The sequence below is a fragment of the Haematobia irritans genome, chromosome 1 (assembly GCF_050003625.1).
Source record: "Haematobia irritans isolate KBUSLIRL chromosome 1, ASM5000362v1, whole genome shotgun sequence".
NCBI lineage: Eukaryota > Metazoa > Arthropoda > Insecta > Diptera > Muscidae > Haematobia > Haematobia irritans.
The window spans coordinates 221337607-221362221 of NC_134397.1; the positions used below are offsets into that span (position 1 = coordinate 221337607).

General features: G+C 34.5%; 2 protein-coding genes across 2 annotated transcripts; both read left to right on the forward strand.

Moving 5' to 3' along the window:
• Positions 1–11276: 11276 nt before the first annotated feature.
• LOC142219483 (uncharacterized) lies at positions 11277–11896 on the forward strand. Its single transcript, XM_075288449.1, has 2 exons — positions 11277–11371; positions 11589–11896. Exons 1-2 carry the CDS (start codon positions 11362–11364, stop codon positions 11855–11857), a joined length of 279 nt encoding a protein of 92 aa, XP_075144564.1. The 5' UTR covers positions 11277–11361; the 3' UTR covers positions 11858–11896.
• Positions 11897–18226: 6330 nt separating this feature from the next.
• Positions 18227–20197, forward strand: Ir62a (Ionotropic receptor 62a). The gene has a single exon (XM_075306236.1). The coding sequence runs from the start codon at positions 18227–18229 to the stop codon at positions 20195–20197; it is 1971 nt and encodes a 656-aa protein (XP_075162351.1).
• The last annotated feature ends 4418 nt before the right edge of the window (positions 20198–24615 follow it).

A 24615-nucleotide genomic window follows, 5' to 3' on the forward strand; every position in this document is an offset into this window, starting at 1 on the left:
AAAAGAAACTCATATCGTTGTTCATGGTTGATCAGGGGATATATTTCGTGCATTGGTCATTTTTGACTCCGACGTCAAATTTGATTTTTAATTTTTTTTATAACCATTATAAAGATCTTAACAAAATATGAAACTTTTGGTTTTGAAGTATTTACTTATATTCATAAACAAAAAAGTTACAGAGATTTTAAAAAGTCAATAGGTCACCCTACACACCACCAAATAGTTTTTGTTGTGTTGTCATGATGTCCGATCGAAACCACATGCACATCGTTATTCACATCTACGAAATTAACAGACTTAAAAAATCATGTAGCGAAAGTGATTGTTAGAATTTTAAAACAGTAGGCTCTCAAATTGTACTAGCAACAAGTATATTCAGCACTAAGTTCGGCCGGGCCGAATCTTAAATACCCACCACCATGAACCAAATATTAGGGTTTCCTTTGAAATTTCAGGAGGGCTTGAGGACTGTCCTCCCGAAGATAAATTTAAAGATTTCACCTATGAGGACTATATCAGATTCTGGATTTATAAGAACCATTTTTGTTTGAGTTTTAGAGGAATCATTAACATCTCTTGTAAGTGTGCAAGAAAATTATAAAATAACGTCTTGATTTGAACTCTTAAATCTGTAGAAGTATAATCTGGAAATTTTAGATTGAGTTTCAAGCAATTTTCATGATCAGTGCGCCTTCTACACCCTCAAGAAATGAAGTCGGTCTATATGGAGGCATTACCAAATGGACCGCTAAAAACTTAATCCGATACACGTTTTGTGAGCCTAAAATACCAGAATATTTACAATTTCAGGCAAATCAGATAAAAACTACGGTTTCTAGAAACCCAAGGAGTTAAATCGGGAGATCGTTCTTAAAAAAATAAAAAAAAAAAAAAATTAAATTAATCACAACTTTTATTGGATACTTGCCAAATGCAAAGATTGATCTCAAAAAGGCTCGCTTCAGAACTACCCAGCAAAAAAAGCGTCGCCAAAAAAGTACTGAAAATTTTCTTTTTGGATCCGGAAGTGGTGCAAAATTGACGCAGAAGCCATGATTTTAACATGGGCTTGTCATAGGACGGATGTCCACCATTTCAACAGCCGTTGCACTGAATTTGCATCACTTGTTAAGGTGTGATGCGAGTCCAGTGATTGGGATGTGAATAAAGAAATTTTGTCATATTTTGACGAATAATTTATTTCTAAAAATTTTTTATGATTTTTAATGCATTATAACGCTTGTCTGGAACGTTTGACATAAAATATTTTCAAAAATTCGCAATTTTTCTAGAAAGGATTTAGCATTTTTTTCGGCAAAATTTAAATAATTAGCACTTTTCTATTAATTTTTAATCTGCTTTTAACCCATTTGAAACAATACAATTTAAAATTTCCCATTAAAAATATTAAAAAAGCGAGTTATAAAAAATTGACTCAAATGAACTTCCTGTGCAGTTAAAATAAAGAACATCTTTGGGAGGATATATTTGGAAGTGCTTTTAAAGTTGTACCTTAAGAAGAACTTCCAAATTTTTTTGCTGGGTACTTACATGCATCATTTCAATGCAAGGCGATTAAAAAGTACGAAGAATTCTATATAGGTCAATTGTTTATTATTTATGGATGCCCAAAGATAATTACAGATTGATTTATTTACGTCACTGTTAATAACTGGAATGTTAGTGTGAGTATTGAAGACGAATACTAAACAAATTCAAACAGAAAATACAGTTGCATTGACAACAAGTATATACAGCAGTAAGTTCGGCCGGGGCGAATCTTAAAATGATTTGAAATCTTAAATCTGTAGATTTTCACCCGACAAGTAAAATCTGGAAATTTTACATTGAGTTTCAAGCAATTTTCATGTTCAGTGCGCCTTCTTTATCCTCAAAAAGTGAAGTCGGTCTATATGGAGGCATTACCAAATGAACCAATAAAAACTTAACCCGATACACGTTTTTGTGAGCCTAAAATACCAGAAAATTTACGGTTTCTAGAAACCCAAGGAGTTAAATCGGGAGATCGTTCTTATGGGGGCTATACTAAAATATGGACCGCTACTCACCGTTTTCGGCACACCTCTTTTTGACCCGAAAATACCTCTAGATTTCCAATTTCAGGTAAATTGAATAAAAACTGCGGTTTCTATAAGCCCAAAAAGTAAAATCGGGAGATCGGTCTATATTGGGGCTATACCAAAACATGGACCGATACTCACCATTTTTGGCACACCTCTTTATGGTCATAAAATATCTCTAGATTTCCAATTTCAGGCAAATAGGATAAAAACTTCGGATTCTAGAAGCCCAAGAAGTAAAATCGGGAAATCGGTCTGTATGGGGGCTATACTAAAATATGGACCGATACTCACCGTTTTCGGCACACGTATTTGTAGTCCTACAATACCTCTAGATTTCCAATTTCAGGTAAATTGAATAAAAACTGCGGTTTCTATAAGCCCAAGAAGTAAAATCGGGAAATCGGTCTGTATGGGGGCTATACCAAAATATGGACCCATACTCACAATTTTTGGCACATGCATTTGTGGTCCTACAATACCTCTAGATTTCCAATTTCAGGTAAATTGAATAAAAGCCCAAGAAGTAAAATCGGGAGATCGGTCTATATGGGGGCTATACGAAAACATGGACCGATGCTCATCATTTTTGGCACACCTCTTTATGGTCATAAAATACCTCTAGATTTCAAATTTCAGGCAAATTGGATAAAAACTACGATTTCTATAAGCCCAAGATCTCAAATCGGGAGGTGTGTTTATATGGGGACTATATCAAAACCTAGACCGATATAGCCCATCTTCGAACTTGACCTGCCTGCAGACAAAAGACGAGTTTGTGCAAAATTTCAGCACGATTGCTTCATTATTGAAGACTGTAGCGTGATTACAACAGACAGACAGACAGACGGACAGACGGACATCGTTATATCGTCTTAGAATATCTCCCTGATCAAGAATATATATACTTTATATAGTCGGAAATCGATATTTCGATGTGTTACACACGGAATGACAAACTTATTATACCCCCGTCACCATTCTATGGTGGTGGGTATAAAAACACATGCATTTTGCATAACGCAGAAAATGCCGTAGTTCAAACAACGAGTATGTATACAAAGGGCACCGTGGGTGTCGAAATTATGTATCGATATAGCGATGTCCATCCGTCCGTCTGTTAAAATCGTTTCTCATCTTTCCAATGAAACAAAATATCGACTTGGCACATATAGTTGTTATTGATTGTACTGCAAACACAGAAAAAATATCACCAATATTTTCCCAATCAAAATTTTAATTGATTTAAAAAAGACATTTATTTAAAAATTTTATTGGTTTAACAAAATATTGTTAAATGAAACAAAAATCAAGCACAAAAATTAATTGTATCTATTAACTGTATAATTTGAAAAATTAATTTTTTAATTGACTTTGTTGATTGTTACTATCATTTCTGTGATTGAAAACATTTCAATTAAAACTAATTGGATCAATTAATTTCGTGATTGAAGAAAAAAATATTTTTTTCTTGGACCATTTTTAGATTTACCATGCAGAGCCTCTTCTTGGAGCAAATTTTATTCAATCCGGTGAAATTTTGGTACATGGTCTTAGTATATGGCATCTAATAACCGCGTAGAAAATAGGTCCTTATTGGTCCATAGTATGGCTCCCATATCAATCGATCCCCTGATTTAGTTTGCGGGGCCTCTTGGTGGAGCAAATTTGATCCGATCCGATTGGGATTCGGTACACCACGTTAGCATATGGCCTCTAATATTACATATATCTCACCCATACAAACCGGTCCCCGATACGGATGTCATTTGATACGTGATGTTAATATATTGCTTCTGGTCCATATCGATCCATAACTATATAACAGGTTGGCTGATAAGTCCCCGGTCTGACACATAGATGGCGTCGCTAGTATTAAATGCATATTATTTTTACATAGTACACGGATGAAAAAGACTGTTTTTCATATGTTTGGCTATAAACATTATATGTTTGGAACACAAATTTTTAAACACAATATTTTTGAGTGCAAGCATATAATGTTCATAAACTAGCATAACATGTGTGGGACATATATGTTAATATGTTAGAACATATTATGTTTGGGGCATAAAATGTTTGTAAATATAATATGCTTGGATGCAAACATATATTAATTTAGAAATAGCCTATAAACATATATGTGTTTAGTAGCTTGGAGCGCTATTTAACAGGGAGCGATATTGAATTAAGTTGGTGGTTGTTGCTTGTTATTACAAAATTAACATTTTATTTTTCCTTGGGCAATTGATCAGCTACTTCTTTGATCCTTACAAACTGTGTGGTCCGCTGTTCGAATCCCCGTCCGGCAAAAGGTAAAATTAAAATAAAAAAAAAATCATACAATTGAATAATTTCTTCTACAATGTTTGTATTACAGAAAAAGGTGCTAAGAACTAAAAAATCTCGTGGAAGTGAGAAAGATGTGGGGGAATATACAATTGGGCAGAAACAAAATTTTGAGCATTCAGGTCGAAAACCTATGTTGTTAGCACCTATATTACCTGTTTATTTTCATAATTCATTATGATTGTAAATATATAAATAAATAAATAAAATTTTGAGCACAATATTGTTTGGGAGATTTTTTTTTAAGCATATAATATTTTTGGGTGCAAAATGCTTCCAAACATATTATATGTTCACATAATAACATATTGTTTTTTGGAAGACAACATGATTGAATTTGGATGCAAAAATACAAAATGTTTGGAACTTAGACTACCCAAACATATATTGTTTAGACTAATATGCTTTCAAACATATTATATATTGGAAGAGATCAAACATATAAATGTTTGGGCAATACTCAAAAATGTATATGCTTGAAGCAAAATATGTTTGGGAGTATATGTTACAGAAGCGATTTTTTGTGAGCGTGTACCAACCTTCAAATGATTCGTGTCAAAATTTGACGTCTGTAAGACAATTAGTTTGTGAGATAGAGCGTCTTTTGTGAAGCAACTTTTGTTATTGTGAAACAAATTGAAAAAAAGGAATTTCGTGTTTTCTGAAGGGAAAAAATACGATGGAAGCAAAAACTTGGCTTGATAATGAGTTTCCGGACTCTGCCCCAGGGAAATCAACAATAATTGATTGGTATGCAAAATTCGAGCGTGGTGAAATGAGCACGGAGGACGGTGAACGCAATGGACGCCCGAAACAGGTGGTTACCGACGAAAACAAAATTATTTTGAATGACCCTAAAATGAAGTTGATCGAGATAACAGAGGCCTTAAAGATATCAAAGGAACGTGTTGGTCATATCATTCATCAATATTTGGATATGCGGAAGCTCTGTGCAAAATGGGTGCCGCGAGAACTCACATTTGGCCAAAAACAACAACGTGTTGATGATTCTGAGAGGTGTTTGCAGCTGTTAACTCGTAATACTCAGCGACCGGTGAACCGTCTCCGAAGCGTGGAAAGACTCAAAAGTCCGCTGGCAAAGTAATGGCCTCTGTTTTTTGGGATGCGCATGGAATAATTTTTATCGATTTTCTTGAGAAGGGGAAAGCCATTAACAGTGACTATTATATGGCGTTATTGGAGCGTTTGAATGTCGAAATCGCGGCAAAACGGCTCATATGAAGAAGAAAAAGTGTTTTTCCACCAAGACAACGCACCGTGCCACAAGTCATTGAGAACGATGGCAAAAATTCATGAATTGGGCTTCGAATTGCTTCCCCACCCACCGTATTCTCCAGATCTGGCCCCCAGCGACTTTTTCTTGTTCTCAGACCTCAAAAGGATGCTCGCAGGGAAAAAATTTGGCTGCAATGAAGAGGTGATCGCCGAAACTGAGGCCTATTTTGAGGCAAAACCGAAGGAGTACTACCAAAATGGTATAAAAAAATTGGAAGGTCGTTATAATCGTTGTATCGCTCTTGAAGGGAACTATGTTGAATAATAAAAACGAATTTTGACAAAAAAAAAAATGTGTTTTTCTTTCTTAGACCGGGGTCTTATCAGCCAACCTGTTATGTATGCCCCATATGAACCGATCCCCAAATTTTACTTCTAGAGCCTTTTGGAAGAGCAAATTTCATCCCAACTGGATGAATTTTCGTACGTGATGTAAGTATACGCCCCCAAACAAATTGGTCCATCTTTTGTTATATACAGAGTCTTACACAAGTTTACATACCCCTGAAATTTTAACCTTCTAACTAAACATGTTTCTTGTTGTTTATAAACCACACTTAATTTTTTTTTAATTAACAAATACTTTGTTTTTATACCCTCCACCATAGGATATATATATATATAACACATCGAAATATTGCTCTAAGACCCCATAAAGTATATATATTCTGGGTCGTGGAAAAATTCTGAGTCGATCTGAGCAAGTCCGTCCGTCTGTTGAAATCACGCTAGCTTCCGAACGAAAAAAGCTATCGACTTGAAACATGGCACAAGTAGTTGTTATTGATGTAGGTCGGATGGTATTGCAAATGGGCCATATCGGTCCACTTTTACGTATAGCCCCCATACAAACGGACCACCAAATTTGGCTTGCGAGGCCTCTAAGAGAAGCAAATTTAATCCGATCCGGCTGAAATTTGGTACATGGTGTTAGTATATGGTCTCTAACAACCATGCAAAAATTGATCCACATCGGTCCATAATTATATATAGCCCCCATATAAACCGATCCCCCGATTTAACTTGCAGAGCCTCTAAGAGAAACAATTTTCATCCGATCCGGCTGAAATTTGGTACATGGTGTTAGTATATGGTCTCTAACAATCATGCAAAAACTGGGCCATATCGGTCCATAATTATATATAGCCCCCAATATAAACCTATCCCCCGATTTGGCTTGCGGAGCCTCTAAGAGAAGCAAATTTCATCCGATCCGGCTGAAATTTGGTACATGGTGTTAGTATATGGTCTCTAACAACCATGCAGAAATTGGTTCACGTCGGTCCATAATTATATATAGCCCCCATATAAACCGATCCCCCGATTTGGCTTGCGGAGCCTCTAAGAGAAGAAAATTTCATCCGATCCGGCTGAAATTTGGTACATGGTGTTAGTATATGGTCTCTAACAACAACATTGGTCCATATCGGTCCATAATTATATATAGACCCCATATAAACCGATCACCAAATTTGACCTCCGGAGCCTCTTAGAAGACCAAAATTCATCTGATTCAGTTGAAATTTGGTACGTGATGTTAATATATGGCTTCAAACAACCATGCAAAAATTGGTCGATATCGGTCCATAATTATATATAGGCCCCATATAAACCGATCCCCAGATTTGACCTCCGGAGCACCTTGGAAGAGCAAAATTTTTCCCATTCGGTTGAAATTTGGTACGTGATGTTAGTATAGGGTATCCAACAACCATGCAGGATTTGGTTCCTATCAGTCCATAATAATATATAGCTCCCATATAAACCGAAACCGAACCGAGATTTGACTTCCGGTGCCTTTTGGAGAAGCAAAATTCATCCGATCTGGTTGAAATTTGGTACGTGGTGGTAGCATATGATATTTAACAACCATGTGAGTTGAAATTTGTGGATAACAGTCTTTCGTAGAAGTTTCTACGCAATCCATGGTGGAGGGTACATAAGATTCGGCCTGGCCGAATTTACGGCCGTATATACTTGTTTTTTCTAATTTGCACATCTCTTAGCTGTTGACTGGTAGGATGTGAAAACATTTTACACTGCAAAAGTATGCCTTTTTCCAAAAATGATTTGGGTATTGATTCCGAGCCAAAGAAGCAGGTGATCATATTCCTTTTTTTGCGTGCACTATCACGCTTGAATACCATCACGAATAATTTAATTTCTCAATACAATTCTGTAAGATTGTAAACAGTAAAATGAACTGTCAATGATAACAACCTGTTTTTGAGTTGGTTTAAACGATGTGTGCCATTTTATTTACACTTCTTGATAGGAATTTATTCGGTTTTATTTATTTTCAAAAAGTAATATTATTTTTCAAAAAGTAGTACATTGATGAATTCCAGTAGTAAAACATGTAAAGTAATTTCATTGAAATAATAGTCACTTTCAAGTGTGAATCATTCCCAAAATTTATCTCAAAATCAAACTTTTATCTTGTTCAAATTATTTTACTAAAATTAGAGCATGTACATGCATAGTTTATAATATTTTATTATTTAAAGCAAATACAAATTCTTTAATCGTATGTAAACTTGTGTGAGACTGTGTAGCCCCCATTTAAACCAATGTCTTGATTTGATTTTTGGGTTTCTACACACTACAACTGATCTTGATCTCCTGATTTGGCTTCCTCATAATCTGCATACTTCAATTTTTATACGATTTGTCTAAAATTGGAAATAAAGAAGTATTTTAGGTCCACGAATAGATGTTTTAAATAGGTTGTGTATCGGTTCATAGACCGATCATATATAGATCGATAATATATAGACCGATCTCCCTATTTGAATTCATGGGCTTATGGATATTGAAAATTATTATACGATTTGACTGATGGTGATTTCGATTGGTAAAAAATATGTTGCATATTTTACACCTTACCCCAATAAATCGAAAATTGTTGTTCGATTGGAAAATTCAGTGCAGCCTACCCAAAATGTGTACGTTCGATTGACGGGGTGTTATCCATCGCAAGAGCAAAAGTGTCACCCATTTTACACCGTAGCTGGTCTGCGGTGCAGATGGTTACACTTTCAATCATATGTTGAAGACGCTTTTATTCTTCGACCTAAATAATAGCGTTGTTGAAAATACAAAAGAAAGTGCGTGACGTGTGTATTGTGGTTACTTTTCAATTTCTTCAACACAGCTGATTAATTTACCAAGAAGAAGCATATCAATTGTTTAGTGCCGCGACAACAAACTACGATATTAAATAGTTTTAATATAATAGCAAAATGCAAAAAGCAAATGCGCTTTTTTTGGCCAACACTATTGGAGAGTTGTTCTTCTGACGACGATGAAGAAGTTACAACATCATTGCTTGGACGAAATGACAAACGGCGAGTCAGAAACTTTGTTGACTTGTAGCTTCATCATTATCCATTATAAAATAGTTGGAGGTTGCCTTTTCTTTAATGTTTAATTACAATAATAGTTGTTAAAAATAATCAAAATATTTCCGCCAAATTTCTTTTGTTTTGATTTTACATCAGTGTTGCACCTTTTTTGTTCGTTTTCAACGCAACGCAAACGGTGTGGTCTTTGCAAGGGGTTTCGGCAACTCTGTGGAAACACCATAAAATGTTGCACCATTTGTATGCAACACTTTTTCCCCAAACGAAATCACCATGAGATTGGAAATATAGAGGCATTTTAGGTTCACAAATAGATGTTCCAAACAGGACTGCCAATAAAATTTCAAGAATAATCGTCACTTTTTTCCGAAAAAATCGTCATAATCGTCACTTCCATTTTAAAAATCGTCAAAAAATCTGCAAAGTCAATAATATTAAAACCAAACTAATTTTTTGGTTAAAAACAAAAATACTTATTTCATATAAAGAACAGAAAATTAACACAACTATGCATTTAAACAAAACAATCATAATGAATTCAGTCTTGTATAAAAATGAAATAAAAACAAAAAAAAACATTTTTATGCAATGCTATGCAATTTAAAAAATAATTTTAAAAATATTTTTAATATATAGTTTTACTTCAGTAAGTTTTTTATTTAAAAATAAGAATAAAGATCTTTAATATTTACATATATGTTGCCCGATTTTCCAAAATCTGACAGTTTGCAAACATTTTATTAAAAAAAAATTTTTTTAATTTTCTTAGAAATACATTTTTGCAAGAATTTACTACAGAAAAATTGCCAAAAATGTTCTAGAGAAATAAGTTTTTGCAAGAATATTCTATAGAAATAAAAATATGCAAACATTTTCTACAGATATAAAGGCTTGAGAAAGTTTTCTATAGAAATAAAAATTTGACAAAACTCTCTATAGAAATAAAATGTTGACAAAATTTTTTATAGAAATACAATTTTGACAAAATGTTCTATAGAAATACAATTTTGACAAAATTTTCTATAAAAATAAAATGTAGACAAAATTTTCTATAGAAATAAAATTTTGCTGAAATTTTCTATAGAAATAAAATTTTGACAACTTGTTCTGAGAAATAAAATTTTAACAAAATTTTCTATAGAAATAAAATTTTGACAAAATTTTCTATAAAAATAAAATTTTGACAAAATTTGCTATAGAAATAAAATTTTGAAAAAAAAAAAATTCTATAGAAATAAAATTTTGCCGAAATTTTCTATAGAAATTTTGACAACTTTTTCTGTAGAAATAAAATTTTAACAAAATTTTCTATAGAAATAAAATTTTGACAAAATTTTCTATAAAAATAAAATTTTGACAAAATTTTCTATAGAAATAAAATTTTAACAAAATTTTCTACAAATTCCATAAAAAACATTTCTTTCTAATAAAACAAAATTTTTGTATATACTAACCAAAAAATTTGATCAACAACTTCAAGAAATTTTTGTAATTTGGTCGATTTTTGATCAATTTTTGGTGGATTATTTTTGGCACGAGTGGCAACCGTGATACTAATACTGTAGATGTAAAGTGTGGTATAGCAAAAACTTGCAATTTCTCTATCTGACTATTGTCAAATGTAATATATTCTCTCTTTTGGTGGCTCTAAATGTGTAAACGAACTGCTTCTAGTCCAAATTGTTGAACTGAGCTAATATCGTCATTTTTGGGGCAAAAATCGGAAAATCGGCATTTGCTATTTTTTTAGTAAAAAATCGTCAAAATGCCGATAAATAGGCAAAATTGGCAGCCCTGGTTCCAAATATGGAACATTACACGTAAGCATAGGTCGATTTGAATACGACTTGAAAAAAATAGTGTGCTTATTGTTAATCGTTAAATAGTATTTTGTCATATTGAATTCCAGTAGCTAAAACAATTATCAAATACTTTACGTTTCGCTAGCGTATAGCGTTAGTTACATTTTCAATTGTGACTCATTGTCAAATTTGCCTCAATGTTTATTTATCTCAGATGGTCGTGTGATATATATTTTCGGATGCACACGCCTTCTGATAATTGAATTGTTATCTAAATTGACATTTTATATTATAAAATCAATTAAATAAAAACATGAAAAATATGCATTTTTCCTATGACAATAAAAAGCAAAGCTATTGTTCATTTTGTGATCGTAGTATAAAAAAGAAGTTCGCCACATAGATGAACATAGATCATAATTTAGCAAGTTCTTCAAAAGGCGTGCTCTCAGTATAAAAAAAAAAACAATGAAATTTTGTAAGGAACGAGTTAAGAAATAAGAATAAAGAAATTAATTTGAAATAAAAAATTATTTTAATTTTTGTTTATTTATCGATTAATTACATTTACAATAAAATTATAAATATAATTGTAGGCTTTGACTGTTTTTAATTGTTATCATTACACTAACATTGCTCTTAATATTTCCATTGAAAACTATCTGTATTCTCACATATTTTCTTTTACATTCCAGTGGCATGTTTGGCTCTTTTTGCCTCTTTGGCTGTTGTCTCAGTAAATGGCTTGGCTGGTCAATCGGCTTGCCGTGATCCCTCCGAAATTGGTCAAACTTATCCTCATCATTGGGATCCATCCAAATATTGGTATTGTGAAAAATTGAACGAGAATGCCATTGAAAAAGATTGCCCTAAGGATACTGCTTATATGCATTTATTGAAAGAATGCATTCCATGGCCCAACTGGATCTGGAAGAAGCCTGAAAATCCCCCAACTGTTGCTTAAGATTGATATTAATTAATAAAGTTTAATAATTTGGATAAATATATTGGATTTATTTAATACTTTATAGAATGTAAGCAAAACAAGTAAGTAAAGTAGAAAGTCGGGCGGGGCCGACTACATCATACCCTAACTGAATTAGTAATCATAAGCATTTGCCGGGTAACATTGATATAGGTCTGGGAGATAAACCGCAGGTGCATATTTAAGAAAATTAAGGGGTACATGCTTATGGGTGCTTTGTATCAATCTGACTATAGCCAAAGATAATTGAGTATAACAAGATTAAGCATTGTGCTCTTATAAAGAGAACACAAATGTCAAGGTGTAGAGGGCTATGAGAAAAAAATTGTTTTATTTGTCAATTTTTCGCTTTAAAATACACATACGTTTTATTTTAATTTTCTACAATCGTTTTGGTATTGCTTTTGCGGGTTTTTATTCAGAAATTTATGAAAAACACAAATATTATGATATTTTCCGACGCAAACGGCAGTACATTTGAGAGACACGTCGACGCAAACTTTATGATATTTTGTTGGCAGAGTCCTCTGGTGCTTCAGTTTTGCTATGACAAGACTGCATCTTCTTCTCAATTATCTTTGCTATAGCTCATAGTCAGTGTTGCCAGAGAAAATGTTCGGTTTACCCTACAACGACAAAAAAGTTCCCTACTTTCCCATACATTTCCAAACAATTTTCCCTACAATATTTTTCGTTAAATTTAAACAAATTTTACAAAACAAAAATGTTTCTAAGTATTTTCTTATATTAAAAGATGAAAATGCATCGTATATAACCTAGAAAATAAATTTGTATTACCACCACGGTTGCCACAGTTGGTAGAATTCTACCCAAATTCGTTATCTTTTTTGTTAAATTTCTATACAAAAAAAATTTTGGAAAAAGTTTCTATAAACAAATTTTTGTGAGAAATTTTTCTATAGAAATAAAATTTTGACAATAATTCTATAGAAATAAAATTTTGAGAAAAAATTCCACAGAAATAAAATTTTGCGAAAATTTTGTATAGAAATAATATTTTGAAAAATATTTCTATAGAAATACAATTTTGACAAAATGTTCTATAGAAATAAAATGTTGACAAAATTTTCTACAGGAATAAAGTTTACCACACATTGTTAAAAATCAAGCCTTGTCGGCTTCTAATTTCCTCCTCTAGAGCCACTAAAATGTAAAAATTATTACACATTGTGTTGAGTGAAAATGTCCTACATTGTGGCCCTATGTCCCTACAAGACGCTAAATATTAGAAAAACCCTACATATAGGGTTGATATTGAACCTACGGAGTTAGTATGCCACTAATATTGAGCCCATTATTAAACAAGTATATACGGCCGTAAGTTCGGCCAGGCCGAAGCTTATGTACCCTCCATCATGGATTGCTTAGAAACTTCTTCTAAACACTGCCATCCACAATCGAATGACCTAAGTTGCGGTAACATTTGCCGATGGCAAGGTATCTTAAAACCTCCTAACACCATCTTCTAAATTGTATGTAAGTCCATACGTGGTATATATTAAATCAAAAAAGATCGATCCAATACGTATATAATTCAGTTTGAAAAAGTAGAAATAAAATTTTAACAAAATTTTCTATAGAAATAAAATTTTCACAAAATTTTCTACAGAAATAAAAATTTTGACAAAATTTTTTATAGAAAGAAAATTTTGACAAAAATTTCTACAGAAATAAAATTTAAAAAAAAAATTCTATAGAAATAAAATATTGGTAGATTATTTTTGGCTCGAGTGGCAACCATGATTATGAACCGAATAAAATTTGAACAAAATTTTCTATAGAAATAAAATTTTGACAAAATTTTCTATAGAAATAAAATTCTGACAATGATGAAAATTTTATTATGAACCGAATAAAATTTTAAAAAAATTTTCTCTAGAACTAAAATTTTGACAAAATTTTCTATAGAAATAAAATTCTGACAATGATGAAAATTTTATTATGAACCGAATAAAATTTTAACAAAATCTTCTCTAGAAATAAAATTTTGACAAAATTTTCTATAGAAATAAAATTTTGGTAGATTATTTTTGGCTCTAGTGGCAACCATGATTATGAACCGATATGGACCAATTTTTGTGTGATTGGACCAATTTTGGTATGGTTGTTAGCGACCATATACTAACACCACGTTCCTAGTTTGAACCGGATCGGATGAATTTTGTTCCTCCAAGAGGCTCCGGAGGTCAAATCTGGAGAACGTTTTATATGGGGGCTATATATAATTATGGACCGATATGGACCAATTCTGCCACGGTTGTTAAAGATCATATACTAACACCATGTTCCAAATTACAACCGGATTGGATGAAATTTGCTTCTCTTGGAGACTTCGCAAGCCAAATCTGGGGATCGGTTTATATGGGGGCTATATATAATTATGAACCGATGTGGACCAATTTTTGCATGGTTGTTAGAGACCATATACCAATATAATGTACCAAATTTCAGGCGGATCGGATGAAATTTGCTTCTCTTTGAGGCTCCGCAACCCAAATCTGGGGATCGGTTTATATGGGCGCTATATATAATTATGGACCGATGTGGACCAATTTTTGCATGGTTGTTAGAGACCATATACCAACATCATGTACCAAATTTCAGCCGGATCGGATGAAATTTGCTTCTCTTTTAGGCTCCGCAAGCCAAATCTGGGGATCGGTTTATATGGGGGCTATATATAATTATGGACCGATGTGGACCAATTTTAGCATGATTGTTAGAGACCATATACCAACACCATGTACCAAATTTCAGCCGTATCGGATGAAATATGCTTCTTTTAGAGGCTCCACAAGCCAAATCTGAGGGTCCCTTTATAGGGGGGCTATACGTAAAAGTGGCCCGATATGGCCCATTTTCAATACCATCCGACCTACATCGATAACAACTACTTGTGCCGAGTTTCAAGTCGATAGCTTGTTTCGTTCGGAAGTTAGCGTGATTTCAACAGACGGACGGACGGACGGACGGACGGACGGACATGCTTAGATCGACTCAGAATTTCACCACGACCCAGAATATATATACTTTATGGGGTCTTAGAGCAATATTTCGATGTGTTACAAACGGAATGACAAAGTTAATATACCCCCATCCTATGATGGAGGGTATAAAAAGAGAAAATCGCTCAATTAGTGTGGGTAATAAATCCAAATTTGTAAAAATCGAGCAATATTCTTATGTAAGAGCTACAACTACATATAAATACGATAGGCTAGTACATCAAAATTTGAAATTTGAGTAGAATTGGTTAATAAATAAGAGTACTTTGGCCAAATTTGGGAAAATCGAGCGATACATATATATGGAAGCTATATCTAAATCTGAACCAATTTGCATAATATTTTGCGGGTTTGATTAAAACAACAAAAGGTTACCTTGTGCAAGATTTGAGTAAGATCAGTTACGAAATGAGGCCTGTATGGGCGATACATATATGGGAGCTATATCTAAATTTGAACCGATTTCAATGAAATTGTGCACATATAGTTAGTACTATAGAGGACTGGATCTAGCCAACTTTTAATAAGATCGGTTAATAAATAAGGGTTCTATGGCCAAATTTGGGAAAATCGGGCTATACATATATATGGGAACTATATCTAAATCTGAACCGATTTCGACGATTTTTTGCACATATAGTTAGTGCTATAGAAGATTATATGGTCAAACATAAGGTTATAAGGGCGAATTTTTCCAAATCGGGCGATACATATATGGGAGCTATATCTAAATTTGAACCGATTTCAATGAAATTGTGCACATATAGTTAGTGCTATTGAAGACTACATTAAGCCAAATTTGGGTAAGATCGGTTGATAAATAAGGGTTTTATGGCCAAATTTAGAAAAATCGGGCGGTACATATATATGGGAGCTATAGCTAAATCTGAACCGATTTCGATGATTTTTTGCAAATATAGTTAGTGCTATAGAAGATTATATTTAGCCAACTTTGAGTAAGATCGGTTGATAAATAAAGGTTTTGTGACCAAATTTGGGAAAATCGGGCGATACATATATATGAGAGTTATATCTAAATCTGAACCGATTTGGACGAAATTTTGCAGACTTGAAGGTCGGTGGAAAAGATTACCTTTTGCCAAATTTGGTGACGATCCGTTTGAAAAAAAGCGCAACGTGACCCCATTTGTCGCAATCGGGCGATACATATATATGGGAGCTATATCTAAATTTGATCCGATTTCTTCCAAATTCAATAGCGTTCGTCCTTGTGCCCAAAAAACTCCCTGTACCAAATTTCATCAAAGTCGGTTAATAATTGCGACCGGAATCCTGTGAACAACAAATGCATGGACAGACGGACGGACGGACGGACGGACACCAAGCGCTAGATCGACTCAGGAGGTGATTCTGAGTCGATCGGTATATATTTTATGGGGTCTAAAATCAATATTTCTGGTAGGCACATTTTTTGGCCGATCAAACTTATTATACCCTGACCACTATGTGGTTTAGGGTATAAAAAGAGAAAATCGCTCAATTATTGTAGGTAATAAATCCAAATTGGTAAAAATCGAGCAATATTCTTATGTAATAGCTACAAGTATGTATAAATACGATCGGCCAGTACATCAAAATTTGAAATTTGAGTAACATTGGTTAATAAATAAAAGTATTATGGCCAAATTTGGGAAAATCGAGCGATACATATATATGGAAGCTATATGTAAATCTGAACCAATTTGCATAATATTTTGCGGGTTTGATTACTACAACAAAAGGTTACCTTGTGCACAATTAGAGTAAGATCAGTTAAGAAATTAGGCCTCTATGGTCAAACATAACGTTATTAGGGGCAAATTTTTCAAAATCGGGCGATACATATATGGGAGCTATATCTACATCTGAACCGATTTCAATGAAATTTTGCACATTCCGCTAGTACTATAGAGGACTGGATCTAGTCAACTTTGAGTAAGAGTAAATAAGGGTTTTATAACCAAATTTAGAAAAATCGGGCGATACATATATATGGGAGCTATAGCTAAATCTGAAGCGATTTCGATGATTTTTTGCACATATAGTTAGTGCTATAGAATATTACAATTAGCCAAATTTGAGTAAGATCGGTTGATAAATAAGGGTTTTATGGCCAAATTTAGAAAAAATCGGGCGGTACATATATATGGGAGCTATAGCTAAATCTGAACCGATTTCGATGATTTTTTGCACATCTAGTTAGTGCTATAGAAGATTACATTTAGCCAACTTTGAGTAAGATCGATTGATAAATAAGGGTTTTGTGGACAAATTTGGGAAAATCGGGCTATACATATATATGAGAGCTATATCTAAATGTGAACCGATTTGGATGCAATTTTGCAGACTTGAAGGGCGATGAAAAAGATTATTTTTTGCCAAATTTGGTGACGATCCGTTTTTAAAAAAGCGCAACGTAACCCCAGTTGTCGAAATCGGGCGATACATATATATGGGAGCTATATCTAAATTTCTTCCAAATTCTATAGCGTTCCTCCTTGTGTCCTGTACCAAATTTCATCAAAATCGGTTAATAATTGCAACCGGAATCCTGTGAACAACAAATACATGGACAGACGGACGGACGGACACCAAGCGCTAGATCGACTCTGGAGGTGATTCTGAGTCGATCGGTATATATTTTATGGGGTCTTAAGTCAATATTTCTGGTAGGCACATTTTTTGGCAGAACAAATTTATTACACCCTGACCACTATGTGATTTAGGGTATAAAAATGGTTCTCATGAATGTAGGTTCTTATGTAACTTTGTAATTTTGAATTTTACTTCTCGTCGACCGATTTTACTTAGCGTCGAATTGGTCTTGGTCGGTATTCTCCAAGTATTCGATTATGTGTTGTGAATTCCAGAACACGGTGTCCATTACTCTTCTAGCCAATAAAACTGTTTTCACCTTCTATGGTTCACATTCACCGAGTTCAGTTCCTTGAACACCGGTGGGATTCGACGAAGCGACATTACTTCATAGTTTCTTCGATATTCAATAAAAGAGGTTAAAAGTTTGTTAAGTCATCGTATTTAATATACGATTCGATACACCCTAATTTACAATACTAAATATGCCCTCGGTTTCATTAAAAATGATTCATGTAATATGCAATAGGTGATAAATCACTGGGGACAATGATTACATTCAATTATTTAAATCAACATCTAATAGCAACAATTATAACAATCATCTTCCATGAAGTCAAAAAATTTTACAATAGTGTATCATCCTCGCCTGTTAGGAATTTTTAAAACTTCAAAAAAGTCAATCAAAAAAAGAAAGTGATAGGATAATAAAGTTACACTCTTCAATATGGATTTGTTGAAATTCATTCTAATTTTCTGCGTACTGTATACAGTGAAAGGAAATGGAAGAGTTAAAAATGATATAGATTTGAAATCAAATGTAATATTAAAGGAGATCAATCAGTCTTGGAATATTAAATCATTAGAAAATGAAGCTAATACAAATCGATTATCAAAGCTCTCGCGATATCTTAATACCATAGCTGAATATTGGAATATGTCATCGATTTTCATGATTTATAACTTGAAGATGCTTCAATATCAATCAACTCGGGATATTCTTGAAGAATTATCATTTAATGGAACTTACCTGGGTCAATTACCACGAATGATACCTGCTGATAAGGAAATAGAAAATCAATTTTACACTGAACCAGGATTCAATGAATCTTCATTGGTTGTCAGCTTCGTGCATAATGCCTATGATAGAATCGTAGAGAGGACAGCCTACGCTACTCGTCATCGTAGAACATGCTTTACCATATATCTGATCCACAATTCACCAATGACGAAAGAGGATATGCAGTACCTATTTGAAATGTTATGGAGATATCAATTACGTAGACCCTTGGTAATAGTGGATAGCAAGGAATTCTTTACCATGGATCCATATCCCAAGTTACGTGTGTTGAATGTTACCAACAAACCTGTTTCGCAGATATTCCCCAAAGTTCATAATATTCGTGATTTTCAGGGTTACATTCTCAATATACCCGTACAAATGGATGTACCTTTTACTTTCTTCTATCGCCAGCAGGAAACTTCCGAATTTGTGATCGATGGCATAGGAGGTTGGTTGATATCGACACTTATGCAACAATTAAATGTTACCTTGCGGGTATATCCTTTGTATGTGAATAAATCGAATTATTTGAATATCGATCATATACTACATCTGCTACATACTGGCAAAATTGAATTGAGTCCCCATATGGTTACCACTGTAGCTCCAAGGGATATTGACTACACATATCCCTATTTGATTACTCCTCTGTGCATTATGACTCCTCGTCACATCATAAAGGATATCAGTATTGGAAAATTTGTGGATTGGACCTTGTGCTTTTTTATTGGTATAGTTGTTGGAGTCAACGAAATAATTTGGATTATTTATCGCAATTATTATCCAATTCCAACCATACAGAGAAGCTATAAGAGATCCTATAATTGGTTATATGTAGTATTCCTACTTCTCGGCATGCCTGTACCCCCAATACAGGTTCCATCTTTGGGGCGAATGAGTTTCATTATTTTCAGCCGTATTCTTGTGGTTTTTTCCCTGATCAATTTGTGTGGCACCTGTATCAACCAACTGTTCTCCACAAATCTCAGCTCTTTTTTGACAGCCTGTAGTTTGAAGGAACCCCATTTTCATTTCGAAAATATATTTTCCCGTGATATACCTCTGATGACCGATCAATTCATGGCTGATTTATTAAGTGAACGTTTCAAACTTAGTGAAGCTGAAAAACGCAAGTATTTCGTAATAGAATCCCACCAAGAAATACTGAAGCATCGTAATGAACTCAATACATCCTTCATGTATATGGTATCGAGTACCGTTTATGAGGTCCACAAGCAACAACAAATTTTGGTGGATCCTCAACCTTTTATTCTTACTAAAATTTGTTATGGTACATTTCCTGTTCAATTACAATTACAGGCTGATAGTCATTTTACGGAGGCCTTTCATCGATTCGTTTTGCGTCAACGTGAAGCAGGTTTGTCTGCCCATTTTAAAACGGAGCTTTTTAAGAGAGCCCGAGAACATGGTAAAATGGAATATTATCAAGATGACGAACTATCGGATGGCAATGATGAGGCTTTCACTTTTAATACAATGTCTGCCATGATTTTTGTATTAACTGTGGGCTACACATGCAGTATTTTTGTTTTTCTTTTGGAATTGTATGGTGAAGAACTGATGCAGATTCTTGGTAAAACCAGAGTTTGGAAAGCTCTAAAGAAGATGAGTTGAAATGTGAATGAAGATTTATGAAGTAACTTTTTGACAAATTCGTATTGCTTTTCTTGGCTCCAACTTTTAATCACAATGCACTAAGAATTGTGTTATCAATGTTATTCAATTTTATCATTATAATCTCACCTTAATTTAGAATCAATAAAGAAAGGCACAACATAATTGAAAACAAGTAAGTAAAGTCTAAAGTCGGGCGGAGCCGACTATATTATACCCTTCACCACTATGTAGACAAACATTTGTGTTACCATCTCAACTATTTAAAATTTGCTGGGAGCTATGTAAAAGTTTGCATTTCCAGATACAAATACTTTTAATGGAAACAATTTTTTCTACTTCTACAAAATCTCTAGAATTAAAATTGAAATCGGCTAACGCCCTGGAATGAAACACAATGTTAATAAAAAATATGGGAAATTGAAGCGAGAGAAATTTTAATGCAATTGTACAAAAGAGCATTTATGATTTATCAGGTGATACATATGTATTCGAGATATAGGACAATTTTAGTAATATTTACAATTTTTGCTACTTAGCAGTGGCGATTTTACAAGAATATTGGTTAGATCCCGTCAATGAGTGTAAATCGGGCGAAAGATATATATGGGAGCTATATCTAAATCTGAACCGATTTCAACCAAATTTGGCACACTTACCGATACTATTAAACGCACACCTTGTGCAAAATTTGAAGCAAGTCAGGGCAAAACTCTGGCTTTTGAGGCAATATAAGTCCAAATCGGACGAAAGATATATATGGGAGCTGTATCTAAATCAGAACCGGTTTTAACCAAATTTGGCGTACATAACTATACCATTAAACGTTCCTCTCGTGCAAAATTTGAAGCAAATCACGGCAAAACTCTGGCTTTTGATGCCATATAAGTGCAAATCCGGCGAAAGATATATATGGGAGCTGTATCTAAATCAGAACCGATTTCAACCAAATTTGGTACACTTAGCCATACTATTAAACGTACTCCTTGTGCAAAATTTGAACCACATCACGGCAAAACTTTGGCTTTTGAGGCCATATAAGTGCAAATCGGACGAAAGATATATATGGGAGCTATATCTAAATCTGAACCGATTTCAATCGAATTTGCCAAGCATTGGTAGAATGTCAATTCTACTCTCTATGCAAAATTTCACGACAATCCGTAGTAAACTTTGGCCTCTGTGGTCATATGAGTCTAAATCGGACGAAAGATATATATGGGAGCTATATCTAAATCTGAACCGATTTGGCTGATATTTTGCAAGTTTTTCGAGACTCATAAAATATTCGGATGTACTGAATTTGAAGAACATCGGTTGATAAACACGCCAATTATGACCAGATCGGGGATAAATATATATGACAGCTATATCTAAATCTGAACCGATTTTTTCGAAAAGCAATAGCGATTGTCTTTGTTCCAAAAAACGAACCCATGCAAATTTTGAAGACAATCGGATTTAAACTGCGACCTGTACTTTGCGCACAAAAATACATGAACAGACAGACGGACAGACAGACAGACAGACAGACGGACATCGCTAAATCGACTCAGAATTTAATTCTAAGACGATCGGCATACTAAACGATGGGTCTCAGACTTTTCCTTCTTGGCGTTACATACAAATGCACAAACTTATTATACCCTGTACCACAGTAGTGGTGAAGGGTATAAATATGGGAAATATGAAGCAAGAGAAATTTTAATGCAATTGTACAAAAGAGCATTTATGATTTATTCGAGATATAGGACAATTTGAGTAATATTTACAATTTTTGCTACTCAGCAGTGGCGATTTTACAAGGATATTGGTTAGATCTCGCCAAGATATGTGGTCAAGTGTGGGTTGTGATATATTATTTGGTCTAGTCGGGCGACTTGGAACCTTATTTAAAACTCATCCGTTCTGTGGAAATTTTGGTATTGCAATGTGTAGGATATGGCTAAGATATGGGCAAATCATCACAGAATTTTGTAAAGTGTGAGAATTTTGGCCATATTTGTATTCTCTGAGGAAACTATCCAGTCAATTGGAGGAAAATCCCATTAAAAATGGGTCTAAAATATGAAACAGTCTACCATATTTGCCCAACTCTGGTGTACGTAAATATGGGAGCTATATACAATCTGAACCAATTTTGACTAAGTTTGACATGCGTAGTTAGAATAATAATTCTGCTATCTAAGCGAAATTTCACGTAAATGGGAGTATAACTTTGGCCCCCTTGGTCATATGAGTGCAAATCGGACGGGAGATATATATGGGAGCTATATCTAAATCTGAACCGATTTGGCTGATATTCGATTGCCTGAAGTTTGAAATATAGAGGTATTTTGGGACCATAAAGAGATGTGTTGAAAATTGTCAGTATCTGTCCATGTTTTGGTATAGCCCCTATATGGACCGATTTCCCGATTTTGCTTCTTGTCTAGAAACTGTATTTACAATCCTATTTGTCTGAAATTGGAAATCTAGAGGTATTTTAAGACCACAAATTGTTGTGTCGAAAATGGGGAGTATCGGTCCATGTTTTGGCATAGCCCCCATATAGACCGATCTCCCGATTTTACTTCTTGGGCGTCTAGAAACGGTATTTACAATCCTATTTGCCTGAAATTAAAAATCTAGAGGTATTTTGGGATCATAAAGAGGTGTGTCGAAAATGGTCAGTATCGGTCCATGTTTTGGTAAAGCCCTCCATATGGACCGATCTCCCGATTTTTCTTCTTGGGCGTCTAGAAACTGTATTTACAATCCGATTTGCCTGAAATTGAAAATCTAGAGGTATTTTGGGATCATAAAGAGGTGTGTTGAAAATGGTCAGTATCGGTTCATGTTTTGGTATAGCCCCCCATATGGACCGATTTCCCGATTTTGCTTCTTGGGCGTCTAGAAAGTGTATTTTCTGTCCGATTCGCCTGAAAGTGAAAATCAAGAGGTATTTTAGGACCACAAATTGGTGTGTTGAAAATGGGGTGTATCGGTCCATGTTTTGGTGCAGCCCCCATATAAGCCGATTTCCCGATTTTACTTCTTGGGCTTCTAGAATCCGTAGTTTTTATATAATTCGCCATGTTTCCATGTTTTGTCTGAAATTGGAAACCTAGGTATTTTAGGACCAAAAATATGTCAGCCAAATATGGTGTGTATCGAGCCATGTTTTAGTATAGCCCCCATATAGACCGATCTCCCGATTTAACTCGTTGGGCTTCTAGAAACCGTAGTTTTTACCCGATTTGCTCAATGTAAATATACTGGTATTGTCTATTATATTTGATTCATGGTGGTGGGTATTTAAGATTCGGCCCGGCCGAACTTAGGTTAGGTTAGGTTATGTGGCAGCCCGATGTATCAGGCTCACTTAGACTATTCAGTCCATTGTGATACCACATTAGTGAACTTCTCTCTTATCACTGAGTGCTGCCCGATTCCATGTTAAGCTCAATGATAAGGGACCTCCTTTTTATAGCCGAGTCCGAACGGCGTTCCACATTGCAGTGAAACCACTTAGAGAAGCTTTGAAACCCTCAGAAATGTCACCAGCATTACTGAGGTGGGATAATCCACCGCTGAAAAACTTTTTGGTGTTCGGTCGTAGCCGGAATCGATCCCACGACCTTGTGTATCGATTCCTGCTACGACCGAACACCAAAAAGTTTTTCAGCGGTGGATTATCCCACCTCAGTAACGCTGGTGACATTTCTGAGGGTTTCAAAGCTTCTCTAAGTGGTTTCACTGCAATGTGGAACGCCGTTCGGACTCGGCTATAAAAAGGAACTTACTACCGAACTTACTACTGTATGTACTTGTTTAGAAATAGCCTATAAACATGTATGTGTTTAGAAAGAGAGGCCTAGAGAGTAAGCTGCAAGTAAACTAATGGAAGGCGCAAATTGCCTTAAAAATATATCATACAAAGAAAATTTCATTAAAATTATTTCCACCAGTGTATGCATTAAGGTGAAACATAATATGTGTGAGCAATACAAACAATATTTTGTTTGGACCAATCGTGAAAATATATATGCTTGAAGCAAAATGTGTTTGGGGTATATGTTACAGAAGCGATTTTTTTGAGGGTGAAGATGGTCCTGAAGTCAAATATGGGTGCAATGGTTAACATGCCCGCCTTAGGGAGCCACCGTGGTGCATTGGTTAGCATGCCCGCCTTGCATACACAAGGTCGTGGGTTAGATTCCTGCTACGACCGAACACCAAAAAGTTTTTCAGCGGTGGATTATCCACACCTCAGTAATGCTGGTGACATTTCTGAGGGTTTCAAAGCTTCTCTAAGTGGTTTCACTGGAATGTGAAACGCCGTTCGGACTCGGCTATAAAAAGGAGGTCCCTTGTCATTGAGCTTAACATGGTATCGGGCAGCAGTGATAAAAGATAAGTTCACCACTATGGTATCA

What these genes read in the sequence shown, in the direction of transcription:
- Ir62a (XM_075306236.1), top strand. Translation starts at nt 18,227, where the DNA reads ATGGATTTGTTGAAATTCATTCTAATTTTCTGCGTACTGTATACAGTG.